Raw genomic sequence first — 25,129 nt, forward strand, 5'->3', positions numbered from 1 at the left:
CAGGACCAGGTGGCACTCACCCAAGAGCTCTGGGGGAATTCAAGGGTGAAATTAGGAAGCTCTAGGCCAGGAAGCTAGACGCAACGCTCCTAACAGCCACAGCCAGCAAACGGGCAGACGGCGAAGGGCACTCCACTCTTTTGAAGGGGTCAAAAGGGATCGAGCGAACTTCAGAAGAGCAAGCCTCTCTTCTGCTTATCCGGCCTCATTAGACTCGAAAGCAAAAATAACTTCCTGGGGGAACACACTCCGGAGTCTGAGGAGGGAAAGCATGAATCACGGGTTTATTATTGGGCTATGGAGCGTCTGAATAAAACAACCAGTGCTGGTCTGGAGCCGAGACTGTTAAGTGCTAACCTGGACCAGGATGTGGGGAGGCGCTATAGATCCCACCACGTGGACAAGACATACATCAGTTAGCATAGATACCCCCTTGTGGACGAGACACACAACAGTTAGCAGACACCATCACAAGGCATGGTTGTCACAACTCATCCTTGTGAAGCCCACATGCATATTTTGGGGTGCGTCTTGATTTCTCTCAAGTCGCCTCTCTTTCTCTTAAGCTCTGTGCTTAAATCTTATTTTAAAATGTTTTAATATTTCCCTCAAAAGAAGAAACCGTTTATGGGGTGTAAAATATCAGGTCGCATGGGAAAAGCCAATAGTTTACACTGAGGGTAACAAAGAGGATTGTGCATTCATACTAGGTAATGTTGGAGAGATATTCGGATCTAGCCACTTCTAGAAGCTTGTTCTATTAGTTGGTTAATCAATTGCTGCATTCACTTTGCATGCATATGTATGTGTGCTTCTGAGCTGGGGATATGAATGGAGGTCAGAGGGTATCCTCAACTGTCATCTCAACATTCTGGCTGCCTTGTTTCCTGAGGCCTGGAACCCTCCGACTCAGCTAACCCCTTCCTTTGTGCTATAGAGTTCAACCCATGCCCTTCAGCCTGCGCAGCGTGTGTTTTTCCAGCTGAGCCGTCTCCTCACCTAAGGAGTACCTCCTTTACTGAACTGAACTGAGTGACAGTGGTGGTACAAAGGGGTGGGATTGCAACTGAACAAGGTCCCTTCTGTCCACACGGAGCTCACGGAACAGCCTACGTGACCTGACTCTGGGGGTCACTGGCAGGCTCTGATGGTGGATCACTCATGGTCTGTTAGGACCCAAGTTCATCCATGCCTAATGCGGTGGTTTAGAGAAATAGCTCCCCTAGGAAGCTGCACTGTTGAAGAATGTAGCTTTGTTGGAGTAGGTGTGGCTTTATTGGAGGAAGTGTATCACTGTGGTGTAGGCTTTGAGGTCTCTGCTCAAACTACTCCTGGTATGGAACACAGTTCACTTCCTGCTGCCTGTGGATCAAGGGGTAGAACCCTCAGCCTCTTCTCCAGCACCGTGTCTGCCTGCATGCTGCCATGTCCCACCATGAGGCTAATGGATTAAACCTCTGAAACTGAGAATCTGTACTAATTAAATGTTTTCTTTTTAAGAGTTGTGTGGTCATAGTGTCTCTGCACAGCAATAGAACCCCTAAGTAAGACACCTATGTAGTAAGTAGTGATTGATATAGGAGTGTGTGATAACATACCCTAGAGACACTGTGAACATCAGAGTTAAAGTACCACCCTCAATGAGCCTGGATCTGAAAGCAAGTACAGATCCCCTTATTAAAATTAAGGACAGAAGCAATACCAATACCTAAATACCAAAGCCCGATTGTACTGGCTTGTTGGTTGGAGATGACTATAATGAATTTTGAAGAAAAGAATCTGATGCTATTGCAATCCCTTTGCTCTTTAACAAAAGTAGAACATAGATGTCACTTATTGCTCACTGACAGCCTTGTACTTTTTACTGTGATGCATTCATATAAGTACACACATAAACAACAGTTGTGTGCAAAGAATATGGCCAATTCCCTCTCCTCCCTTCTCCTCTTCTCCCTTTCTCCTTTAGTTCCTCCTTCCCTTCCTTCTCTCCCTCACCATCTCTCTCCCCCCATTCCTTTCTCTTCCCCTTTCTCTCCTCCCCCTCTTCTTTGTTTTTTTTTTTAAGCATTCCCCTTCATGACCCACAGCACACCCTCAATGACTTTGTGCTGAATAAATTTCCTTTCTTTTTCCTCCCACCCCTTCCCTTAAAGAAACACTGGCTCTACAGCTGAGCCTGCTCTAGAAAGAACACAGATGGAATAGAATTGAGCCCTGGTCTCTCGGGCCGCACCTTTAAATCTTGGGAGCAAAGGATGCATGTTGATGTCTTGAGCCAAGAATGATGCCTGAGAAGTCATTCTAAAATGTCACCAGATAAAATTAGAAGGAACGTGTTTGCACCCATGTCTACAAGTGAAGTGTCATCCCTAAATACCCCTTGTGCCAAAGGTTAAATACATACATTCTCAAATTCTCCTAGTGAGAATCTAACCAATTCATGAAGGAAAATTATAAAACAAGTACAGAAAATCATCACGAACCTGATCATGGTTCTTCAGCTTCTAGGGTTTTTATACAGAGGGAGTCTGGAAGATGGCAGCTAAAAATGTGTTACCTAAAGTTAGCACTGGGGCTGGGGAGACAGCTCAGCTAAGAGTGTGGACTGCTTTTGCAGAGGGCCTGAGTGCAGCTTCCAGCACCCACAGACAGCTCCCAACCTCCTGCAATTCTCGCTGCAGGAGAGCCAATGCCTCTGGCCTTCTTGGGCGCCTGCACTCACATGCAGACAAAAACGTGCATATATTTTTTAAAAGTAGATTAAAAGTTAAAACCGCTTAATTGATCAATCTTAAAGTGTTGGTCATGCAAATTATAGTCTATTAAATGATAGGATGCTTTTCAACTATCAAAAATTTCACAGAAAGATATAGAACAATATTCATAATTGTGTTTAAAATGTTGTGTACCAAAACCAAAATGTGCTGCAAATTTTGCGGCTTGATAATTAGGCGTATGATATGATATGTATATCCATACGCTATGATGAGCATGCATCCTCTTTAAGGTGTGGGTGCTGCAGGAAGCAGGCAAAGGGCATCTTCAGGTAGGCCCTGTTCTTGTCTTTATCTTTCCTTCCTTTAACACTTTGAAATTAAAAATATTAAGATAGACATGAGTTTTTAAAATCCATTGTGTTTACGGCAGGAAGGATAGCTTGATGTGTCAAACAACTTGCTGGGTAAGGAGAAGGGCCAGAATTTGTTGTTTTGTGTGTTTGTGTGTGTGTAATATATTATTTATTGTTTTTAATTGAGCTATAGTTTTTTCTCCACTCCCCTCCCTTCCCTCCCTCTCCCCTTCTATCCTCTTTCGTGGCCCCCACACCCCCAGTTTACTCAGAAGATCTTGTTTTTTTTTTTTCATCTTCCTATGTAGACCCATGTATGTCTGTCTCTCTTAGGATCTTTTATTGTCTAGGTTCTGTGGGGTTGTGGCCTGTAGGCTGGTTTTTCTTTGCTTTATGTCTAAAAGTCACTTATGAATGAATATATATTATATTTGTCTTTCTGGGTCTGGGTTACCTCACTCAGATCCATCCATTTGCCTGCAAATTTCAAGATGTCATTATTTTTATTACTGTGTAGTACTCCATTGTGTAAATGTACCACATTTTCTTTATCCATTCTTTGGTTGAGGGACATCTAGGTTGTTTCCAGGTTCTGGTTATTATAAATAATGCTGCTATAAACATATTTGAGCACATGTCCTTGTGGCACAATTGAGCATCTTTTGGGTATATGCCCAAAAGTGGTATTGCTGGATCTTGAGGTAGATTGTTTCCTAATTTTCTGAGAAATTGCCAAACTGATATCCATAGGGCCTGTACCAGTTTACACTCCCACCAGCAATGGAGGAGTGTTCCCTTTACCCAACATCCTCTCCAGCATAAGTTGTCATCAGTGTTTTTGATCTTGGCCATTCTTACAGGTGTAAGATGGAATCTCAGAGTTATTTTGATTTGCATTTCGCTGATGGCTAAGGATTTTGAGCTTTTCCTTAAGTGTCTTTCAGCCATTTTTGATTCTTCTGTTGAGAGTTCTCTGTTTATGTCTGTACCCTATTTGTTATTGAATTATTTGGTCTTTTGATGACCAATTCCTTGAGCTCTTTGTATATTTTGGAGATCAGTCCTCTGTTCAATATGGGGTTGGTGAAGATCTTTTCCCATTCTGTAGGCTGTCATTTTATCTTGTTGACTGTGTTCTTTGCTTTACAGAAGCTTCTCAGTTTTCGGAGGCCCCATTTATTTATTGTTGCTCTCAGTGTCTGTGCTACTGGGGCTGTATCTAGGAAGTGGTCTCCTTTGCTAATGTGTTCCATTGTACTTCCCACTTTCTCTTCTATGAGGCTCAGTGTGGCTGGCTTTATGTTGAGATCATTGATCCATTTGGACTTGAGTTTTCTGCATGGCAATAGAAATGGATCCATTTTCATTCTTCTACATGTTGATATCCAGTTAAGCCCACACCATTTGCTGAATATATTTTCTTTTTTATTTTATATTTTTTGCTTCTTTATCAAAAATCAGGTGTTCATAGGTGTGTGGATTAATAACCGGATCTTAGATCCACTTCCATTGGTCTTCCTGTCCGTTTTTATGCCAATACCAGGCTGTTTTCAGTACTGTAGCTCTGTAGTAGAGTTTAAAATTAAGGATTGTGATGCCTCCAGAAGTTTCTTTATTGTACAGGATTGTTTTGACTATTCCGGGTTTTTTCTTTTCCACATGAAGTTGAATATTGTTCTTTTGAGGTCTGTGAAGAATTTTGCTGGATTTTGGTGGGCATTGCATTGAATCTGTACATTGTTTTTGGTAAGATTGCCATTTTCACTATGTTAATTTTACCTACCCAAGAGCATGGGAGATCTTTCTAAATTCTGGTATCTTCTTCAAGATAAAAAACACTGATGATAGCTTATGTTGGAGAGGATGTGGCATATAGGGAACACTCTTCCACTGCTGGTGGGAGTGCAAACTGGTACAGACACTTTGGAAATCAGTATGGTGATTTCTCAGAAAATTAGGAAACAACCTACCTCAAGACCCAGCAATACCACTTTTGGGTACATACCCAAAGGATGCTCAATTGTGCCACAAGGACATGTGCTCAACAGAACAAAAAATATCCATAGTGCCAGCACCATCTTCACAAATAAAAAGAAAAGAAAACTCCCTGTGGCTGTTGGATTCATCACAAGGCTTTGCGGGTTAAGTCAGATGACAGCGCGGTGAGCAGAAACGCGAGGAGTTAGTGCTGCACAGGACTTCAGAGGAGCCGTTCCTGCTCACGTTCATTTGCAAGTCTTTTGCAAACTAAAATCCTCCAAATAAACACTCAGAAATTTAAGAAGTGGATATTGAGATTTTTCTGCCTCTGTGCATCCCTTAGAACATGTGCCTTTTATTTGCCATCAAAGCAGACGACCACGCTCTTTGTCTCTCTACAGGTACACAGGCACATATCTCTTACACCTGCAGTCAACCTATTTATAATCACAGGTTTCTGGGGACATCTCACCTTCTTTTCATCCTCCTGGTACAAAGGGGGCTCCCGAGAGTACAGCTTTAAGAGTGGCAGGGTGCTTTGTTCCTGCAGTGGCCCCCGACCAATGCAGGAAATAAGTCAGGGCACCCACAGGGAACCAAGACCTCAGAACAACCCTGTGAACACTCCACGGAGTATAAATTAGGGAGATCACTTTTTCTCTGGCCACTATATTCACCAATTTGCTGTCTTTCAAGCGGAGTTATCCCTTACACCAACCACAGAAGGGAGTCTAAATTAAATCACCATTCATGAGGTACCACCTGAGGTACACTCCAGCCTGAGCAGGGCTCGGCAATGAGCTCGGTGTCTATATGATGTGAATGACTGCATCTCCAAATCCCCAAAAGCAATAATGTGGAGTGAAAGGAACTGAGATGCCTAATTCTCCCCCCCCCCCCCCCCGAGTGAGCTGGTGTGAGGCTGTGAGGGTGAACTCTAAATTTCAATGGAAACCTCAGGATGAAAGAAGGTTCAAGAAAGCCGAAGTCACCAAATGAGGTTTGCCCAAGAGAGGGACTATGTGTGCTGCAAATGGCAAAGACAGAGAATCAAGGCCTTCCAACCTCAATGGTGCTCAGATGATGTATCTGTGTATCCTGGAGACAAGACATGGACTGAGCTGCAGGGTTCCGTGTGTGCCCCGCTGAATTTCCATACTGCTTTGGTCCAGTCTTGGTTTCCTATCCTCCTCCCATTCTCTGCTTTCCAAGTGAGGATGCTTGCTCCAAGTCATTGTATATTGGAAGTATATAACTTGATGGTTGATGTTACCGTGACCCAGAGCTGAGAATATGCTCTAAGATGAGGAGAGTTTAGACTCTTTGCCTCTTCACATTGAACTTAATGCATTTGACATCACGAGATGACCATGGGCCTTTGGGAATGTGGTTTGAGTCTGTATAGTGGCCCAGAGGCTTATGTGTTTGACTCTTTTGTTCCCAGCTTGTGACACTGTTTTGGTAGGAACTTTATTCCCCAACCTCAGCTCCTGTTCACATACAACTTTGCCTAAATAAAATTGTTTTTACTCTTGTTAGTCTGACTTTTGCTATAGAGCTGTGGTTCTCAACCTTCCTAATGTTGTGACTCTTTAACACAGTTCCTCATGTTGTGGTTGCTACTTCATCACTGGAATTTTGCTACTGGCATAAATGGTAATGTAAATATCTGATATGCAGGATATCTGATATGCAACCCCTGTGAAAGGGTCATCTGACCCCTACAGGGGTTGTGACCCACAGATTGAGAACCACTGGTGTAGAGATTTCAAACACACACACACACACACACACACACACACACACACTTCCATATATGTTTATTACATAACTCCTCTTCCAACTCTGTCTTCCTGGCCATTCTGACTAAGCCTTCCCAGGGAGTTCTGTCTCTTGTATTCAACCCCCAACAGAATTAAGATTGTTCAGGGTTCCTAACTGCTTTCAAATTGTTGGGAGTATAGGCAGGCAGACATGACTGAAGTCCTAGCCTAATGCTTTGCCCACTGAATCATCTCCCAGGTCCTAGGCTCATTCTTTACAATTAATTTATTGGCCTGGCATGACTCTTGGCCATGGGAACCTTTCTTGGTCAATTTAAATTCCTCGGACCCCTTTTACAAAGGCGCCCTGTGCCCATGCTGAGTTCTTCACAATGATCTCATCTTCTGTCACTTGGTACATCGTGAACTTGAGGAGAGCCCATTACTTATCCCTAAGCATCAGTGTCGCTCCGGCATTTCACTCAAGTTCTCTCACTAGTATGTTCCCTCACATGTAAGTAAATAGACAGACAGACCGACAGACAGACAGACAGACAGACAGTGTGGGGTAGTTTTATGTCAACTTCACAGGCTAGAGTCATCTAATATAAGGGAGACGCGATTGAGAAAATGATTGTTCGGACAACCTGGTGTAGGCAAGCCTGGTGTAGGCAAGCGTGGTGTAGCCAAGCCTGGTGTAGGCAAGCGTGGTGTAGGCAAGCGTGGTGTAGGCAAGCGTGGTGTAGGCAAGCGTGGTGTAGGCAAACCTGGTGTAGGCAAGCCTGGTGTAGGCAAGCCTGGTGTAGGCAAGCGTGGTGTAGGCAAGCATGGTGTAGGCAAGCGTGGGCAAGCCTGTAGTGCATCTTCTTAATTAGTGGTTAACGTGGGAGGACCCAACCCACTGTGGGTTGATGGTCCTGGGTTCTGTAAGAAAGCAGGCTGAGCAAGGCATAAGGAGCAAGCCAGTAGGCGGCACTCCTCCATGGCCTCTGCATCAGCTTCTGCCCCCAGGTTCCTGCCCTGCTTGAGTTCCTTCCCTGGCTTCCCTCAGTGGACTGTTGATTCAGGATGTGTAAGCCAAATAAACCCTTCCCTCCTCAAGATACCTTTGATCACAGTGTCTCATCACATCAATAGTAACCCTAACTAAAAGAAAGACAGAGGCTCAAATCTCTTCTTTCTCATTCAAAAGGTCCCCTGATGACTTCCAATCAACCCAAGACAGCAGGTGTTGTCTATGCAGACTTTTCTAGCCAAGATCTCTTCTTATATATCAGCTGTCTTACTTGAATGAATGGTATTCTCAAATTTTAGATATCCATCAATACGAAATTCATATATTTATATATTATAGATTATGTTATATATTGTTATGCTAAAACATTTTGCTAAAACACGTCATATATAAATATATTATGTATTATGTTCAATACTAAAAAGATTTCATGCTCACGTGGTTTGCTCTTTTCTGAGTCATTTTTAAATCTCCCTTGCAAGCACAGCTCTTAAGTGGCGCGAACCAGAGCACGCGGTTGTTGAAAGCTGCAACCCCTCAGGGTGACTCTGTCACGTGGGGGCATAAGCGGCTTCCAGGTTGCTCTTCTCTACCCCTGGATTCTGGGTTTCTGGTTCTATCTCTGGAATTGATTTAATTACATTTACTTTGTTGAGCAACTTACATTTTCCAGGTTTTTTTTTTGTTTTTTTAATTTATTTATTTATTAAAGATTTCTTTCCTTTCCCCACCACCGCCTTCCATTTCCCTCCCCCTCTCCCAAATAAGTCCCCCCTCCCTCAGCCCGAAAAGCAATCAGGGTTCCCTGTCCTGTGGGAAGTCCAAGGAACCCCCACCTCCATCCAGGTCTAGTAAGTTGAGCATCCAAACTGCTGAGGCTCCCACAAAGCCAGTGCGTGCAGTAGGATCAAAAACCCATTGCCATTGTTCTTGAGTTCTCAGTAGTCCTCATTGTCTGATATGTTCTGAGAGTCCGGTTTTATCCCAGGCTTTTCCAGACCCAGGCCATCTGGCCTTGATGCCCTTCAATGGAAGAATGGATGAAGAAAGTATGGAATATATACATATTAGAGTACTACTCAGCAGTAAGAAACAAGGACTTCTTGAATTTTGCATACAAATGGATGGAAATAGAAAACACTATCCTGAGTGAGGTAAGCCAGACCCAAAAAGAGGAACATTTTCCAGTTTTTAACAAATACTAGGCAGACTCTGAAACAGGACCCTGTTTTCGTCGTGACTTGGCAACAGCGCCACCTGCTGGATAATAGGTAATATGGCAGTTTTCGTTTCCAACGCGAATTTTACTGTTCTGGTTACCAATACAATGGGTTATACCATGCAAGGTTTATATGACTATGGGGATAACTTAATTTACTGGTTACTAGGTTTCAGTATTCCTTTGCATATTCTATCATTTAGGAAGAATATGGCACTCCTAAGAACCATACAGTCTTTACTAGAAACTCATGCAGGTCAGGAGATTCAGGATTCAAAAGAGACAATAATAAAACAATAATAAAAAGACTTGAAATGATTGAAGAAATGATTGCAGCTAGTGAACAGAGTAATAAGGCACAAGGACAGGATACAATGCCAACACCAGCTATTAGAACTGGCTTACCCAAGGTTTTAGCGGCATACCCTATACTTAATTCTGACAAAGCGTCAACTTCTAAAGGCTCAAAGGGAGTCAGAGAAGCTAGATGGACGCCAATAGCAATGAATGATCTGAAAGAAATTAAGCAAGCTATTGTTAATTTTGGCTTGCACTCTGCATATGTAAAGGAAATGATAAGGACTTGGGCTTCTAATGCTACAGCTATCCCCCATGATTTCCATCAGTTAGTGTCTGCAGTTTTAGATAATGGACCTTCCTTGATGTTTGGAATTTATTTCAGAGAAGAATCCAAACATATGGAACAGCAAGGAAGAGCAAAAGGTGTCGAGGTTTCCCAAGATCAAATTCTTGGTGCAGAAGAATATGCTGATCCACAGGTCAAGCTCTTTATGACAATGAAGTACTGTGTCTATGTCACCAAGCAGCTTTAAATGCTTGGAATAGGATACAAGATCCAGCAAAAAGGGTTGAATCATATACCAGAATTAGGCAGGGACAAAGAGAACCCTTTATTGACTTTTTGCAAAGATTAATTAAGGCTCTGGACATAGGGGTAACAGACCCAGAAGCTAGACGAATACTTCTTGAATCTCTAGCTTTTGAGAATGCAAACATAGAATGCAAAAAGATAATTGGGCCTTTAAAGTCTAGATCAGCACCTATGGATGAATGGATTCAACATACAATGAATGTTGAGACGTTTAGCTATAACGATGAATCTTGGGTAGGAGAAGCGATTTCCACAGCAATGAGGAGACATCAAACTGCCAGGTGTTTTAATTGTGGTAAATTAGGACATCTGAAAAGGGATTGCAGGCACAGAATTTCTAGGAACAATATCTCCTCTGGGAATGACAAAAATAGGAGACCTAGGCCTTCAGGTATATGTAGGAGATGCGGTAAAGGCCGACATTGGTCCAACGAATGCAGGTCAACAACAGACAAACAAGACAACCCGATACCGTCGGGAAACTCCTTGAGGGGCCTCTCGCAGGCCCCCAAGCCAACAGTGGCCCAGTCATTCCCAGTCACAGTGGAGAAAGTGCATCACCAAGAAAATTGAAAGCTCCAATTTCTGCTGTAAAAAGTAATACTGGTCTAAATGATGAATTACGCATGGAGGATGAGTCAAAAAACCCAGTAGGACAGAGTAAACGTATATTTTGGCAGACTTCTATTAACGATCAAAGACCAAAGCTAAGAGTCTGTATAAATGGCACTTTTATTGAAGGCTTATTAGACACAGGTGTGGATGTAAGTATCATTACCCCAAAATCTTGGCATCTAAATTGGCCTCTTCAAGAGGTAGATGTTCAGTTCTTGGGAATTGGAACCCTATCTCGTGTAAAACAAAGCACAAAATGGGTTGAATGCATAGGGCCTGAAGGACAGATATGAAGACTAAGGCCATATATAGCCAATATTGCCATAAATTTATGGGGCCGTGACCTGCTACAGCAATGGAATACCCAGATTAACATTCCTGTAGTTCCAGGAACTCATAATTCTGGGAAGGATATGATGAGGTATTATGGAAAAAGGTCACCAGCCATTCAGGCTGTACAAGAACATACAGCAAATACCAAACCTTTAGAGGTACCAACAGCCCTAACTTTAAAATGGCTAACTGAGAAGCCAATATGGATCAAACAGTGGCCTCTAGCTGAGGATAAACTACAGGCATTGGAACAGCTGGTGCAAGAGCAACTAGATGCTCACCATATTGAAGAATCAACCAGCCCTTGGAATTCTCCTGTGTTTGTTGTAAAAAAGAAATCTGGTAAATGGAGAATGGTGACAGATCTAAGAGCTGTCAACAAAGTAATTCAACCTATGGGCCCACTACAATCTGGAATTCCTTTGCCTTCTCTGTTACCAAAAGGATGGCCTCTTACAGTTATTGATTTGAAAGATTGTTTTTTCACTATACCATTACAAGGAAAGGATAGAGAAAAATTTGCCTTCACAGTGCCTACTTATAATAATTCTCAGCCTAATAGGAGATATCAATAGACTGTCCTCCCACAGGGTATGCTCAATAGTCCTACATTGTGCCAATATTTTGTAAGTAAGCCATTGGAAATAATTCGTAAACAATTCCCCAAGTCCATCATTTATCATTACATGGATGACATCTTGTTATCTGATTCAAATAAAGATACTTTAGAAAGGATGTTTGAAGAAGTAAAGAAAGTCTTGCCTAGGTGGGGATTACAAATTGCCCCTGAAAAGATTCAAAGAGGAAATTCTATTAATTACCTGAGTTACAGAATAGAGTTAGAGAAAATTAAAACACAAAAGGCACAAATTAGGAGAGACCAGTTAAAGACTCTTAATGACTTCCAAAGATTGTTAGGAGACATTTCCAGTCTATGACCAGCTGTTGGGATAACACCTGATCTAACAGTTCATTTAAACAAAACCTTAGATGGTGATAAAGATTTGAATAGTCCAAGAAAACTGAAAGCTGAAGCAGAAAAGGAACTGACAATGATTGAGGAAAAATTACAGGAGGCACATGTGGGTAGGGTGAACCCAAATCTTAGCTGCATCCTAGTCATATTGCCTTCCAAAATTTCTCCTACAGGGATTCTAATGCAGAGGGAAGATATTATTTTAGAGTGGATATTTATACCTAATAAACCAAGTAAAAAATTAAAAACTTATGTGGAAAAAGTCTCTGAATTAATTATAAAAGGTAAGCTGAGACTTCGTCAACTAGCAGGTATAGACCCAGCAAAAATTATAGTGCCTTTTACTACTGAAGAAATAAAAAAGTTATGGGAAGACAATGAACCATGGCAAAGAGCTTGTGCTAATTTTTTGGGAGAAATTAATAGCAACTATCCCAAAAGTGGTAGACTTAACCTCATAAAAAGAACTTCTTAGATTCTTCCTAGAATTGTACATGATGCTCCAATAACTGGAGGCCGTACGTTCTATACTGATGCAAATAAATCAGGGAAAGCAGATGAATTGAGTAAGGTGGAACAAAGCCCTTATAATTCTGTCCAGAAGGCAGAATTATATGCCATTCTTATGGTGCTAAGGGATTTTAAAGGACCTCTTAATATAGTTACAGATTCACAATATGCTGAAAGAGTTCTCTTGCATATTGAAACTGCTGAATTTATACCAGATGACACAGAGTTGACTTCATTGTTTATCCAGGTACAAGACATAATCAGGAATAGGCTTTGTCCGATGTACATAACACACATCAGGTCCCATAGAGGTCTGCCTGGTCCTCTAGCCTAAGGCAAAGCTGAGATTGATCAATTATTGATTGGAAGTGTGTTTCAGGCCTCAGAATTTCATAAGAAGCATCATGTCAATAGTAAAGGCCTAAAGAAAGAATTTTCCATTACTTGGCAACAAGCTAAGGACATTATAAAAAGATGTCCTGCTTGTTCTTTCTATAATCAAACACCGTTGCCTGCAGGGAGTAACCCAAAGGGCACTAAGAGAAACGAAATCTGGAAGATGGATGTATTCCACTTTATGGAATTTGGTAAATTAAAATATGTACACCACACCATAGACATGCATTCAGGTTTTCAATGGGCTACTGCCCTGAGCTCAGAAAAGGCTGATTCAGTAATCACACATTTATTGGAAGTTATGGCCATCATGGGTATACCTGCACAAATAAAAACAGATAATGGTCCAGCATATGTATCTAAGAAAATGAAACGCTTTTTTGATTATTATAATATAAAACACATTACAGGTATACCAAATAATCCTACAGGTCAGGCAGTTATAGAAAGATCAAATCATACTATAAAGGATATGCTGAACAAACAGAAAGGGACTGAAAATACCCCCAGAAATAGATTACATAATGCTTTATTAACCTTGAATTTTCTTAACGCTAATGAGAAAGGAACGACAGCAGCAGAAAGACACTGGATAATGGAAAAGTCTGCTGAACTAAATCAACCGATTTATTTCAAAGATGTGCTGACCTCTCAGTGGAAGCCAGGAGATGTGCTACGTTGGGGAAGGGGTTTTGCTCTTGTTTCCACAGGAAGAAAAATTGTGGATACCATCAAAATTAATAAAGTTTCGATTTGAAGAGGAGAAACCTCTTGGAAAGGAGAAATGACAACTCATCCACAATGATGATATTCATACAGGTGGTAAGAAAAACATATAAAATGGGGGCAGGGTTCTGTTCTTATCTCCACAGGAAAACACTCATCTTCGAAAAATTCAAGGAACCCTGGATGTTTGGATACTGACAAATGGACAAATACCTGCCCAATAGAAAATATCAAGAAAACGGAATGAGTTGTGTAAGTAAAATATATTAAACCATATTTCTAAATTTATAAAGCTGGTTTTGAAGTTGGACTCTGGCTCAGTCCCTCTCCAATTCCAAGCCTGTTAGTAAGAGAAAAACCCAGAGTTTCTGGAGTTTCTGTCTCATATCAAGAGCCATGATATGGGACAGAAAGAAATATGAGTTTAGAAAACATCTTTGCTTTTCTTCATATCTATCATACTTTTCATTGAATATATCTATCATGCCTTTCAGTGAATATATATATATATATATATATATATATATATATATATGATTAATGTTTAAGTTCTTCACAATGAACAATGAGTTTTTCCTGAAGTGACATTTGAAGTTTCCAGGAAGAAGATGGGGCCCCATAACAACAACTCCACCTGGTTGATATGACGTCATGATACTGATAGCGCTACTACAAGACCTGCTTTGGGTACCAGCTGCACAAGACAGTTCCAACTTGGTTAGCTGAAATGGTGCACATCTTATGCAACATTTTGGCCAGACCTGCACAAAATACTCAGAGACTATTGGCAATTTTAAAAGACATTGATCTTGAAATTTAACCATCATTTTACTTTCATAGGATCCCCCAGAAAGAACGTCGCCCCCATGACAGCTAGAAGTAATTCTAGAGGACAACGTCCCCTCTCCCAGTAAAGTTTGCCCTTGGGTTTAGGGACATCATTTAGGGGTTGATTATAATTAGTATATAATTGAGGGTTGGGGGAGGAATTTTATAAGCTCAGGGATCATTTAAAAAAAAAGAGGGATGATGGGATAATAGATTTGTAATTGTGAGTTACTGTTTTTAGACAAATATATTGGTATAGATTCTTGTATATTGATACAAAGTTAAATTATATTGACTATTGTATGCATGCATGTTTCTACCTCTATTTAAAACATTTTTATGTATTGACATATATTGTATTGATATATATATTGTATATATTTACCATATTGCAGTGTACATTTCTACCTCTGATTAAGATACTTATATAATGTTTGTGTATTGATATATATTTACCTACTGCAATGTATATTTGTACAGTGTTTATATTTGGAGGTCATTGTCCTCATTTGTTTCACAGTCGTTTATTGTCTTAGTCTTTAAGTTAGATAGATATTGAGAATTATATAGATTAATAGTCATCTAAGTTTGTCATTTGTAATTAGACTAATCAGGTTCTTTAGATATATAGAGATTATACTCAGTATAGATAGATAATCTTCAACTTCTTCAAAGAGCTGTAGAAAATGGCCTTTAATCTAACTCAGAGTTTTGTGGTAGTGAGACACAATTGCTCCTGGCAACACCACTCTATTCCCGATAGAATGTTGAGCACCAAAAAGACACTCCACCTGTAGCCTTTCTTTTTGGCAGAACTGGCCTTGGGGCAAAGAAATGCCCATACCTCAACCACTGACAAAGATACAGAGCGTGCATCAATGGATAAAACAGGACTGTCATATCCTGCCAAGACAGGGTAAGATAGTTTTGAAAAGTTGCTTGCCTTTGAAAATGGCATGTCAGTTATGTTAGGCCTTAGCCAAAGTTGGTTGCTTAAATGCCGCTAACGTGACTTTGGGTGATTGCCCAGGTAGCTAGTTGTCTCTGTGATTTGTTGCATGTTTTGGAAGTTGTTTTACTGAACTTCCTAGTTACCCAGGTAACATTATTTCCCTTCTCAGATCTTTGATGGGGTTGAAGACTATATAAATGTAGTTACTTTCTCTCATGACTTGGCCAAGTTATTTATTATACAAGACCTAAGCTAGTTAGAATAGGATATTTGTACTTATTGTATATAATTTCATAGTAGGTTTAGAACTCTCTTATTTAAACAAAAAGGGGAGGTGTTGTGGGAGGTCCTCCCATTCCTCCAGCCTATAGCTGCTGAGATACAAGCCCATTGGGGTGTGGTCTCTCTCTCTTTAAAAAAGCGGCCACTTCCCTCTCCTCTCTCTCTTCACTTCCTGCTCTGCTGGCGACTAGACTCCCTTCCTGGTTGTGCAGAGGGCTGACGGTGATCTATAAGTTTTTCCCCTTTAAATAAATACCACCCTATTAATCATAATTCCAAACTGGTGTGGCATTGTTTATGACTTACGCCTTCAGATACAGGATGCCAAAACATTTGGTCTAACTCCCTTGCTGTTATGGTTAATATTGGTTGTCAGTTTGACGTGATCTAGAATCACCCGAGGACAAGCTTCTGGGCATGTTCTGAGGGACTATCTAGACTTGCTTAGCCCTAATAGGAAGCCCCACCTTGACTGTGAGGAGCACTGACTCATGGGCTGGGCCTCTGGACTGAAGATAAAGGAGAAAGCGGGCTGAGTAACAATATCCATTGCTCTTGGCTTCTCAGCGATGGGCACAGTTGGATCAGCTGCCTCATATGCCTGCCACCATGGTACCTCTACCGTGATGGACTATACACTCAACTCTGAGCCCAGTAATTCTATTCTCCCGTAATGTTGGTTTTATCAGGGCCTTTTTCACAGTATTAAACAAGTATCTGATGCATTTGCCATCAACTTTTGCTTAGATGTGGCATCCATTCTTGTTCCCTTCTAACTCATTGCCCTAAATAAAAATCTTTTTAGAATGCTTTCTATTTTTAAAAGGTTTATTTCTTTTCTCTTATGTATGTGTTTGGCTTGCAAGTATGAATATGCACCACATGCATGCCTGGTACCCAAAGAGGCAACAAGAGGACATAGGAACCCCTGGAACTGGAGTTAGAGTCAGGAGCCACCATGTGGGTGCTGAAAACCATACCCAGGTCCTTTGCAACAGAGCTCTTAACTGCCAAGTCATCTCTTCAGTCCTAATACTGTCTAATTTAAGGTTCCTTCCCTTTCTAAAGATGAAGTCTGAAGCCACTAGAGTGGTCTCTAAGTCGTGGTGTGGTCCTGCCCACAGCATTACCTTCTCATCTCATTTCCTGCTCATCTTCCCATCGCCAGCCCTGCTCAGTCAGCCTCGATGAATGCCTTTCAGCATTTGAAATGGAACAAGAGCTTTCTTTTCTTAGGAAATCTGCACATATTGTTCTTGGCACTTGGGGGAAAGCGTGTGTCTCTCTGCCATGAATTCTCAGAGTCTCACATCCTTTCCTGTGTCAGAGGGAAGTGCATTCGGCTGTGTATACTGCTTACTCAGTGGAGATGGCTCCAGTCACAAGGACAGTGATGTCACTGGTATCCTGTCTCAGAGTCTGAAAATGGGTGTTTTCAGGGTTGTCCCAACATTTCCAAGTTATTACCCAAGCACAAGGCTTTCTCCTTTTTTTTTCCACCACAGACATGTTGGTGTTTGACCTTAAGGTCATTGCCTTATTTCACAAGATGGGTGCCAGAGATCTGGGTCACCACTGTACTCAAATGAGAATGGAGGGGAGACTTTTAATCTCGTGTCTGCCGTCCTTCTCTGAACTGTCCTATAAAGAATGGGCCAGATATATGACATAAAGGCCAGAAAGGAAGCTACATGGTGGGTGCTGAGGAGGACACTAAGAGAACAGGAAGGTGACAGCTCCTCCACTTACAGCCACAGCCTCGTGATGTTCGTCAGTGGACTCCTCAAAACAATGCTCACAGAGTCAAACAGGTACAGCTGGAGAGATGGCTCACTGGTTAAAGCACTTGCTGCACAAATATGAGGACCTAAGTTCAAATCTCCAGTATCCACATAAAAGCCAGATACGGTGGTGCACACCTGTAATCCCAGCAGCGGGTGGGTGGTGGCTGGTGGAGTTCAGAGGCTTGCTGGCCAGCTAGTGTTGCAGAGTCAGTGAACTCTGGGTTCGGTGAGAGACACAATCTCAAACAACAAAGTGTAGAAGCAAAGAGAGAGAGAGAGAGAGAGAGAGAGAGAGAGAGAGAGAAAGAGAGAGAGTAAGAGAGAGAGAGAGAACATAGCATTCCCAATCCCTGTCCTCCTCATGCTATCACATGGTGAGTACATATGTGCGCATGTGTGTACATAGGCACACATCACATGCAGAGGTAAACATGCCTACTCTGTGGTTGTCTTTTCTGTACATGTATGAGCTCTCTGACTGTGGGGAAAGTCTCTCACTCACTGCTCAAATTCTAGAATAAGCAGAGAGAAGGGTCTGTCTGGGTCAGCCGAGTCAATTGGCTGAGGGACTGACTGAATGTGAGACAGAACCACGGACAGGAAGCAGGTGTCAACGTGACAGACACCCTCAAAAACCAAACTTCCAGAAATGATCGCCGTTTCTCTCATCTCATTGCTGAGCTTTCTATCCCATTTAAATAAAAAAATGAGTTTTTCCTTTAGAAAACTCGAACAACTGCTTCAAGTGCCCAATTCCTCACACAGAGAGTGCAGCTCTGTCAACCTCTCAATCATTCTGCTTGAGCAGGCTCTGTTGTTTGCATTGAAATTTAGGAAAGAATTCACTTTCCAAACATAAAGACGTGCCCCTTGTGAATGAGGTGTATGATTCAGAAGGTGTGTAATTGTCTACTTACATAGATGTGAGCCAATTCTTTGATAGGCCATTCAAATATGATTGGAGGAAGGAGAAAGGACAGAGCAGCTAGGAAGTTATATAAAGACTACTCAGAACTTTCTGTCTAAATTTTCCACTGCTGAGAGCGTCACGCCAACAGATCATTTGTCATTCAGGTCGGATGAGGAGGGAGAAAGAAAATGCCAACTGCCTGGCACACAGCGTGCATCTGGGCTGTTCTGTCCTTGAATCTAGTCCAAAAGGAAGTTGAGTTTACACCTATTTCTATCATGTCCTAAATATGAATCTGTGAGTAACTTAAGTGTCTTTGACTCAAAATGGCACGATAGTCTTAAGCCACCTCCAGTTCCAAACACAGTCAAGCCACAGTTTTCAAACTTAAACCAAAAAGTCAAGTGGTATGTAATACAGCCATGGATAACCAACCTGTGAAGACAGTCAACTATAACCAATCTGAGAAGACAGCCGACTATAACCAACATGTGAAGATAGCCAACTATAACCAATCTGTGAAGACAGCCAACTATAACCAACCTGTGAAGACAGTCAACTATAACCAACCTGTGAAGACAGCCAACTATAACCAACCTGTGAAGACAGTCAACTATAACCAATCTGTGAAGACAGCCAACTATAACCAACCTGTGAAGACAGTCAACTATAACCAATCTGAGAAGACAGCCAACTATAACCAACATGTGAAGATAGCCAACTATAACCAACCTGTGAAGACAGCCAACTATAACCAACCTGTGAAGACAGTCAACTATAACCAACCTTTGAGGACAGTCAACTATAACCAACATGTGAAGACAGTCAACTATAACCAACCTGTAAGGACAGTCAACTATAACCAACATGTGAGGACAGCCAACTATAACCAACCTGTTAACACAGTCAACTACAACTAACTGAGAATAGTCAACTACAACCAATCTAACAAAACATTTGGAGGCAGTTCAGATCCCTGAAAGTAGCTACTCCTGTAGATGCAAAACCTTTTCTTAGTTTTGGATGGACACTGTTCTTGGCCATGTCTAAATACACAGGGTGCTAACATAACGATATCACATTTATTTACTTTTTTAAAAAGTCATTTAAATATCTCCACAGGCAAGAGTAAAACTTCAAGTCTCAAATATGTTTTCACTTGCAATAAAACTCCTTTTAAAAAATAACAGAACTGATCTTCAGATTGGCAAAGGGAGTCCCCCTCTGATGTAAACAGATGGCTGGGAAAGATCCCCCACATGCTGAACGCAGATCTTGAGGAGGCATTTCTAAGAATGAAGTAGCACTTCTCAGCCTGGGCCACTTCCCACAGGATCCTTATTTAACCCACAAGAAGCATGTCGCGTATGCCTCTGGCCAGGAGGAGCTAAGCAGCCCCTGCCCACTTGCTTCCCAGTCATCCAGACTAGCACCTGACTCTTCCTGAGCAAGCTATTCCCAACAAGCCAGCGCCTGCAATCAGTCCTTACCTAATGTCCTCACACAGAAACGCTCCGCTAAACCCCAGCTGAGCATATTAAGCATAGGAGTTAATGTGAGACACACATCTGCTCCACTGTCCCGGTGAACAGAAACTTTGAGATGAGTTAAATCCCAGACTCAATCAATGGGAAATGGGGGGGGGGGAAGCAACATTTAATACCAGCTTTAAAATATAAACCAAATGAGGGTGTAAGGGACCATTTTGCACTAGCTAATAAGATTGTATCATGTGTCAATCAAATCCTCTAAGGTACTGGGGAGAAATTTATCTGAGTTCTTTATCTGAGTCTATTTTTCATTCCAAGGTCATAGCCATTTCCTGGGGATCATCTTATTAGTCCAAGACAGCAAGGAATGAGCAACACTGTAGCTTCCAAACATTTGGGGATTGAATTCACTGGATTTCTGAAGAACACGGAGGAAACTTACAGTTTTGTCCTTGACAAGTAGAGCAGAGCACTGGATTCCAGCCATCAGCATCTTGTGTGGGTTCCAGGCCACAGAGTCAGCCCTGTCAGGACAGAGAAAGAGCTCAGAGAGGGGCGTGGCTAGCTACTGCCAAAGAAGGGAAGAACCAGTGAGACCCCATGTACAAGTTACTGGTCCCTGGGATTCCACATCTGAGGAACAGGGCCAATCTGGGGGCTGTTTGATTTCAGAAAAATAATTTCTGTCATGTGGTGTGTGTGTGTGCATGTGTGTGCACATGTGTGTGTGCTTGCATGCGTGTGTGTGCATGTGTGTGTGCATGTGTGCGCACATGTGTGTGCATGTGTGTGTGTGCTTGCATGCGTGTGTGTGTGCATGTGTGGAGAGAGAGAGAGAGAGGTTAGAGAGGTTAGAGGTCAAACTTAGGCATCATTTCTCAGGATGTCACCCGGCCTTGTGGATTTTTCAGTCTCTTGTTGGCCCAGAGCTTGCCAATTAGCCTAACTTGTCAGAGCAGTGAGTCCCTGGGCTCAGCCAGTGCCTGCTTCTCCAGCAGTGGGATTCCACGTGCATGCTACCACACATGGCAATTTTTTATGTGGTCCTGGGGGATGAACTCAGGTCCTTTGGTAATCACGTGGCTAACTGAGTTCTCTCCTCAGTTCTCATGGTCTGTTTTCTAAAGGCCACTCAGATGTGGCCATGCCAACACTGTACCCCCCCCCCCAAATAAAAGTCAACTGCAAACCAGGAAACTCAATTTACCTGTGGATTCCATGCAGGAGCTGGCGGTGCTTTCTTGACACCAAAGCTGAGCCACCCCAAGAGGCCTGTTGAGATATTTAGACACCCAAAAGTTACTTAAGTTACTTGCTTACCCATGAGCTACCATAGCAACCCCACACACATCATTTAGTACTTCATTTGGTATCTTGTTCACAGATCTGAACTCTGGAGAGTTTGATTAGGCATTCTAACCAGGCAATCGGAAACCCAGTAGAGTAAATGAGTCCCCATTGGCTCATAGATGTGAAGTTACACAAAAGAAGTGGGCATATTAATAGCCAGATGAGCTTTGTATGGACCAGAAAAAGGTTAAAAAGATGCAGCCTCTGCCCTCTTGATGGCGTGCATCTAGGACAGATGGCATCTTCACAGTGCTGCTATATACAGTATACTGTGAGTCATGAACCAAAGGCTAGCATTCTAGTGATGAATGAGAACATTGTTGGCAACGTGGCTAGAAGGTCAATAGGGATCAGGTAGGAGGAGATGTATCCTATCAGGAAGATTAGACCTTTTGGCCTACTGATTCTCAGAAATATTTTCAAACATAACATAGGAGGATAAGAGAGAGGGAGCTTGGAACTTCAGGGAGTTACTTATTGGGGAGATGACTCCCTGAGCACCTGAGGATGGAACAGAGAGAGAGAACAGAAATGGGAAGTCTCACAGTAAGTGGTCAGGAAGGAAGGGAGGAGGAATCCAAAAGGGAGCACTCAGGAGCTGATCTGGCTCTTGAAAATTCTGAAGGACAATGAAGGGTGACTGCAGGGAGAGACTCTGGGAGAACTTGACCCTGACCCCTGCTGACTGCTCTGGGATCTTCAGGAAACCCCACAGCATCCATTAAAGGGCAGACATATGGCCATCTCTACTTTCACAGGAAAACTAAAGTTCAGAAGTGCTAGGTCGATTGTCTGAGGTATCATGGGTAATCAAAATCAGACTGAGGATCCCAACCCCATTTTTTTACTTGACATCATCATGGTTTAATCAAAGTGATCATGTGGGCAAATCAGAGAGTATAACATGGGGAGCTGAGGGGAGTGGGGTGCTTCCAGCAACAGTATAACATGGGGAGTTGAGGGGAGTGGGGTGCTTTCAGCAACAGTTAAGCTCAACAGCTGCTTAGCAGGCAAACACTATTTTCTTTCAATTGTAAGTTTAAAGGTAGATAATAGAAGCTGAAGTTTAAAAAAAAAGCAGCAGGATTGTGTGCACTCTGGAGATAGAAGAGGAAGGAGAAGAGACACTCTTTCCACTCTTAAAATACTGCTAAAGCTGCCTTGGTAGCTAAGATACTACAGCACCAGCCACCAGTGGCCTTAAGTGTCTTCTAGAATAACTCTTTCGTTCAGGGCGGGGACGAGGGCGAGGCCAGAGAGCCATACAGTATAGGCTTGAGATTGAACTTACTCCAGCATCAGAGTCCTGTACAACCCTAAGAGTGAGCAGATCATCAAGGTTCAGACCCTGGACTCTCGGGGGAACCCTTTATCTACAGCTCTGATTCAACAAAATCCTCCAAAACCCCATGATCTCTGGTGTTTCTCGAATTTTTGCGAATACCCAAATTCCCATGGAAAGGATTGGTAAGTTGGGTTGTCACTTAGTGTCCTTCCTACCACCCCCATACTGCCACATCCCACAGGCCTCACAACGACCACACTGTGCTGAGGCTAGAAGCAAGCAGGACATATTGGTCACATCCCTTCTGGTCCCATGCAGTTAACCAAATTCATACCCTACCTCTCATACAACTCCCGACTCTTCTTCACTCCAATAAATACCTCCAAACCCTAGTGAGCCGTATTTATATTTGCCCTAACAAAAATTCTTCTATCAATTCACAAAGTCACTGGGTGAAATAGGGAGCACCCATGAACAATTTTATTTCTCAATGGATTTAAAAGGAGGAAAAAATAACACTGCTGATGGCAGGGTCCTACATCTCACTAGTTCCCTTTCTCAGTTCCTAACTCTAGAATCTTCAACATCAATCCACTCTTATGGTGAAGAGGCTTAACTTTCTACCCTACTAAGGACTGTTATTGAGTTCTTAGCACATGCTAGGCATCACAAGATATTTCTCTCTTACTGACTGGTTGTTAAATAAATAGAGCTAACCTTGAAACAAAGGTGGAGGCAGGAGTAGAACCAAGATTTCATAGCCTCCAAGACCCATGAGTTTAAAGACTATATAGGCTGGAGATGTAACTTAGCTGATAGAGTGCTTGTCTGTTCACAAGGCTCTACACTACACAAACAGTGAGTAAAAGCGTATGCCTGTAATCCCAGCACCTGGGAAGTGGAGACAGGAAGATGAAGGATCTTCAAGGCCATCTATGCCTATATATCAAGTCATGAGACCTTATTTTTAAAGTTGAGAAAGCTAGAGTGCTTATATGTCCTAAGGAATTGTGGCAACTGTGGGAGAGGGAAGTTCTGATGGGAACCCGAGGGCTAAGAGATGCCACCAAGCCCTGCTTTGAAGGTAACCAGCCCTTGAGGGGTCTCACATTAATTCTAACACAGGAAGCATGGAAAGAGAAATCAACAGAACTGGAATGAGTTTAATTCCCTTAAAAACGTACAAGAAGTCAAAACAACCATGGTAGCCTTTAACATTAATGGACTGTGTAGATCATACGAAGCTTCCTAAAGATAAGTTACATTCTATTGTGATCAAACTGTACAACAAATTAGACACCTGCCACAATAAAGGATCATGTGTTTGTTTCTTTTCAGATATTTTTCATCTATTCAGAGAGTCTGTGATCAAATTGGATCTAATATAATGCACGTTTCTAGATGTCCATTATATGCAAGCAGAATAAGCTCTTGTAGCTTAAATATTTTAATGAAGTATTTTCTTCAAAATTTAACCCTTAATTAAAAAAACAACTTTTCCCTCATGGTAATAAATTAAAATTCTGACTAAGCCACATAAATCTCTTCAGGTCATTTTTAATTTCAAAGCTACTACAGCTACTATGTTCTTCTTAACTTATAACTCATACTGACGTTTCTCTCCTGAGAGTGAAGCATCTAAGGATAACGCTGATGTGCTCAATTGTTTCTCCTTATTTCCGTGCTTAACAAAAGTGCTCACTTCACATTATCTTTTAGGGCATTAAGTATTAGCACATTTCTAAGGTGATAAAAATCAATAAGGTGTAAGTTAAAAAGTGAACAGACACAAATACTCAGGCTCCATTTAGCAAAGTCAAAAATAATCTACCTGAAGTATTGCTATTGGCGTGTTAATTGCGCCTGTGACTCCCGTGTCTTGTTCACCCAACATTACCATCTACTCAAGTGCTCTCTCTAGATCATTCTATACCCAATTGACTTTCAAAGAATAAAATGCTCTGCACTATAAAATTATATGCAGGGATATCTCCTTAATGCCTGGCCATCTTCTGCTCAGCAAGTTATGACACATTTCTTCAGATCAGGAACATCTGGACTACTCTCCTGCCCAGGAAGATATACTGAAGCCTCATGATCATGTCCAACCATTCCTTTTCTAGGCTATATTAAAATCCACAAAGTCTATCTTCATATCAAAGGAAAGAAGAAAGAAGAGAGAATGGGGAGAGAGAAGGCAATGAGGGAAAGAAACAGCGAGAGGAGGAAAGAACAGAAGGAGGGGAAGAGGGAAAAGAAAGAAGGGAAAGGAGAGGGGAGGCAGGAAGGAGAGAAAGAGGCAGGGTAAGAAGAGAGAGAAGGAATAAAAAGAAAGGAGAAGGGGAAGGAGGGAATTGGAGGGAAGGGAAGACGGGGGAAGAAAGGAGTGGGCAAGAAAGAGGGACGAAGGGAAAAAAGAGAAGGGAAGGCAGTAAGAAGAGGAAAACAAGGAAGGGGAGGGAGAAGAAGGAGAGGATGGAGAGGGGTGGAAAGGGAAAGAAGGGAGCAGAAAGGTAAGGGAAATGAAAAAAGGAGAAGAAAGGAAAAGGAAGAAGAGGGAAGGGAAGAAATGAAGAGCCAGGTCAAGCACACTTAGCTTGCTGAATTCAACTTTTTAACCCTGAATAAGTAAACCTTGAATAAAAATTACCTTTAGCTTAGAAAAAAATGTAATATGAACAGCCTCAGGACTTATGAAATGAAATTAGAAAAAAATCTAGCCCTTTAAGTTAGAAAATTATGAAGAACATAAA

At 41.9% G+C, this 25,129-nt stretch overlaps 1 protein-coding gene across 1 annotated transcript in view; it reads right to left on the minus strand.

Annotated features, from left to right (window-relative positions):
• The window catches only part of Gadl1 (glutamate decarboxylase like 1), a 183,460-nt gene that overhangs the window by 98,550 nt on the left and 59,781 nt on the right, over positions 1–25,129 (minus strand). Inside the window, exons 10-11 of the mRNA XM_041677511.1 lie at positions 20,949–21,013; positions 20,184–20,265 (exon numbers count right to left, since the gene is read on the minus strand). Coding sequence (XP_041533445.1) covers positions 20,184–20,265; positions 20,949–21,013 — 147 coding nt within the window. The remainder of the gene's footprint in view (positions 1–20,183; positions 20,266–20,948; positions 21,014–25,129) is intronic.

Source organism: Microtus oregoni, unplaced genomic scaffold (genome assembly GCF_018167655.1).
Source record: "Microtus oregoni isolate MIOR12 unplaced genomic scaffold, Mior012 000028F_ref0000031, whole genome shotgun sequence".
In the NCBI taxonomy this organism is placed as follows: Eukaryota; Metazoa; Chordata; class Mammalia; order Rodentia; family Cricetidae; genus Microtus; species Microtus oregoni.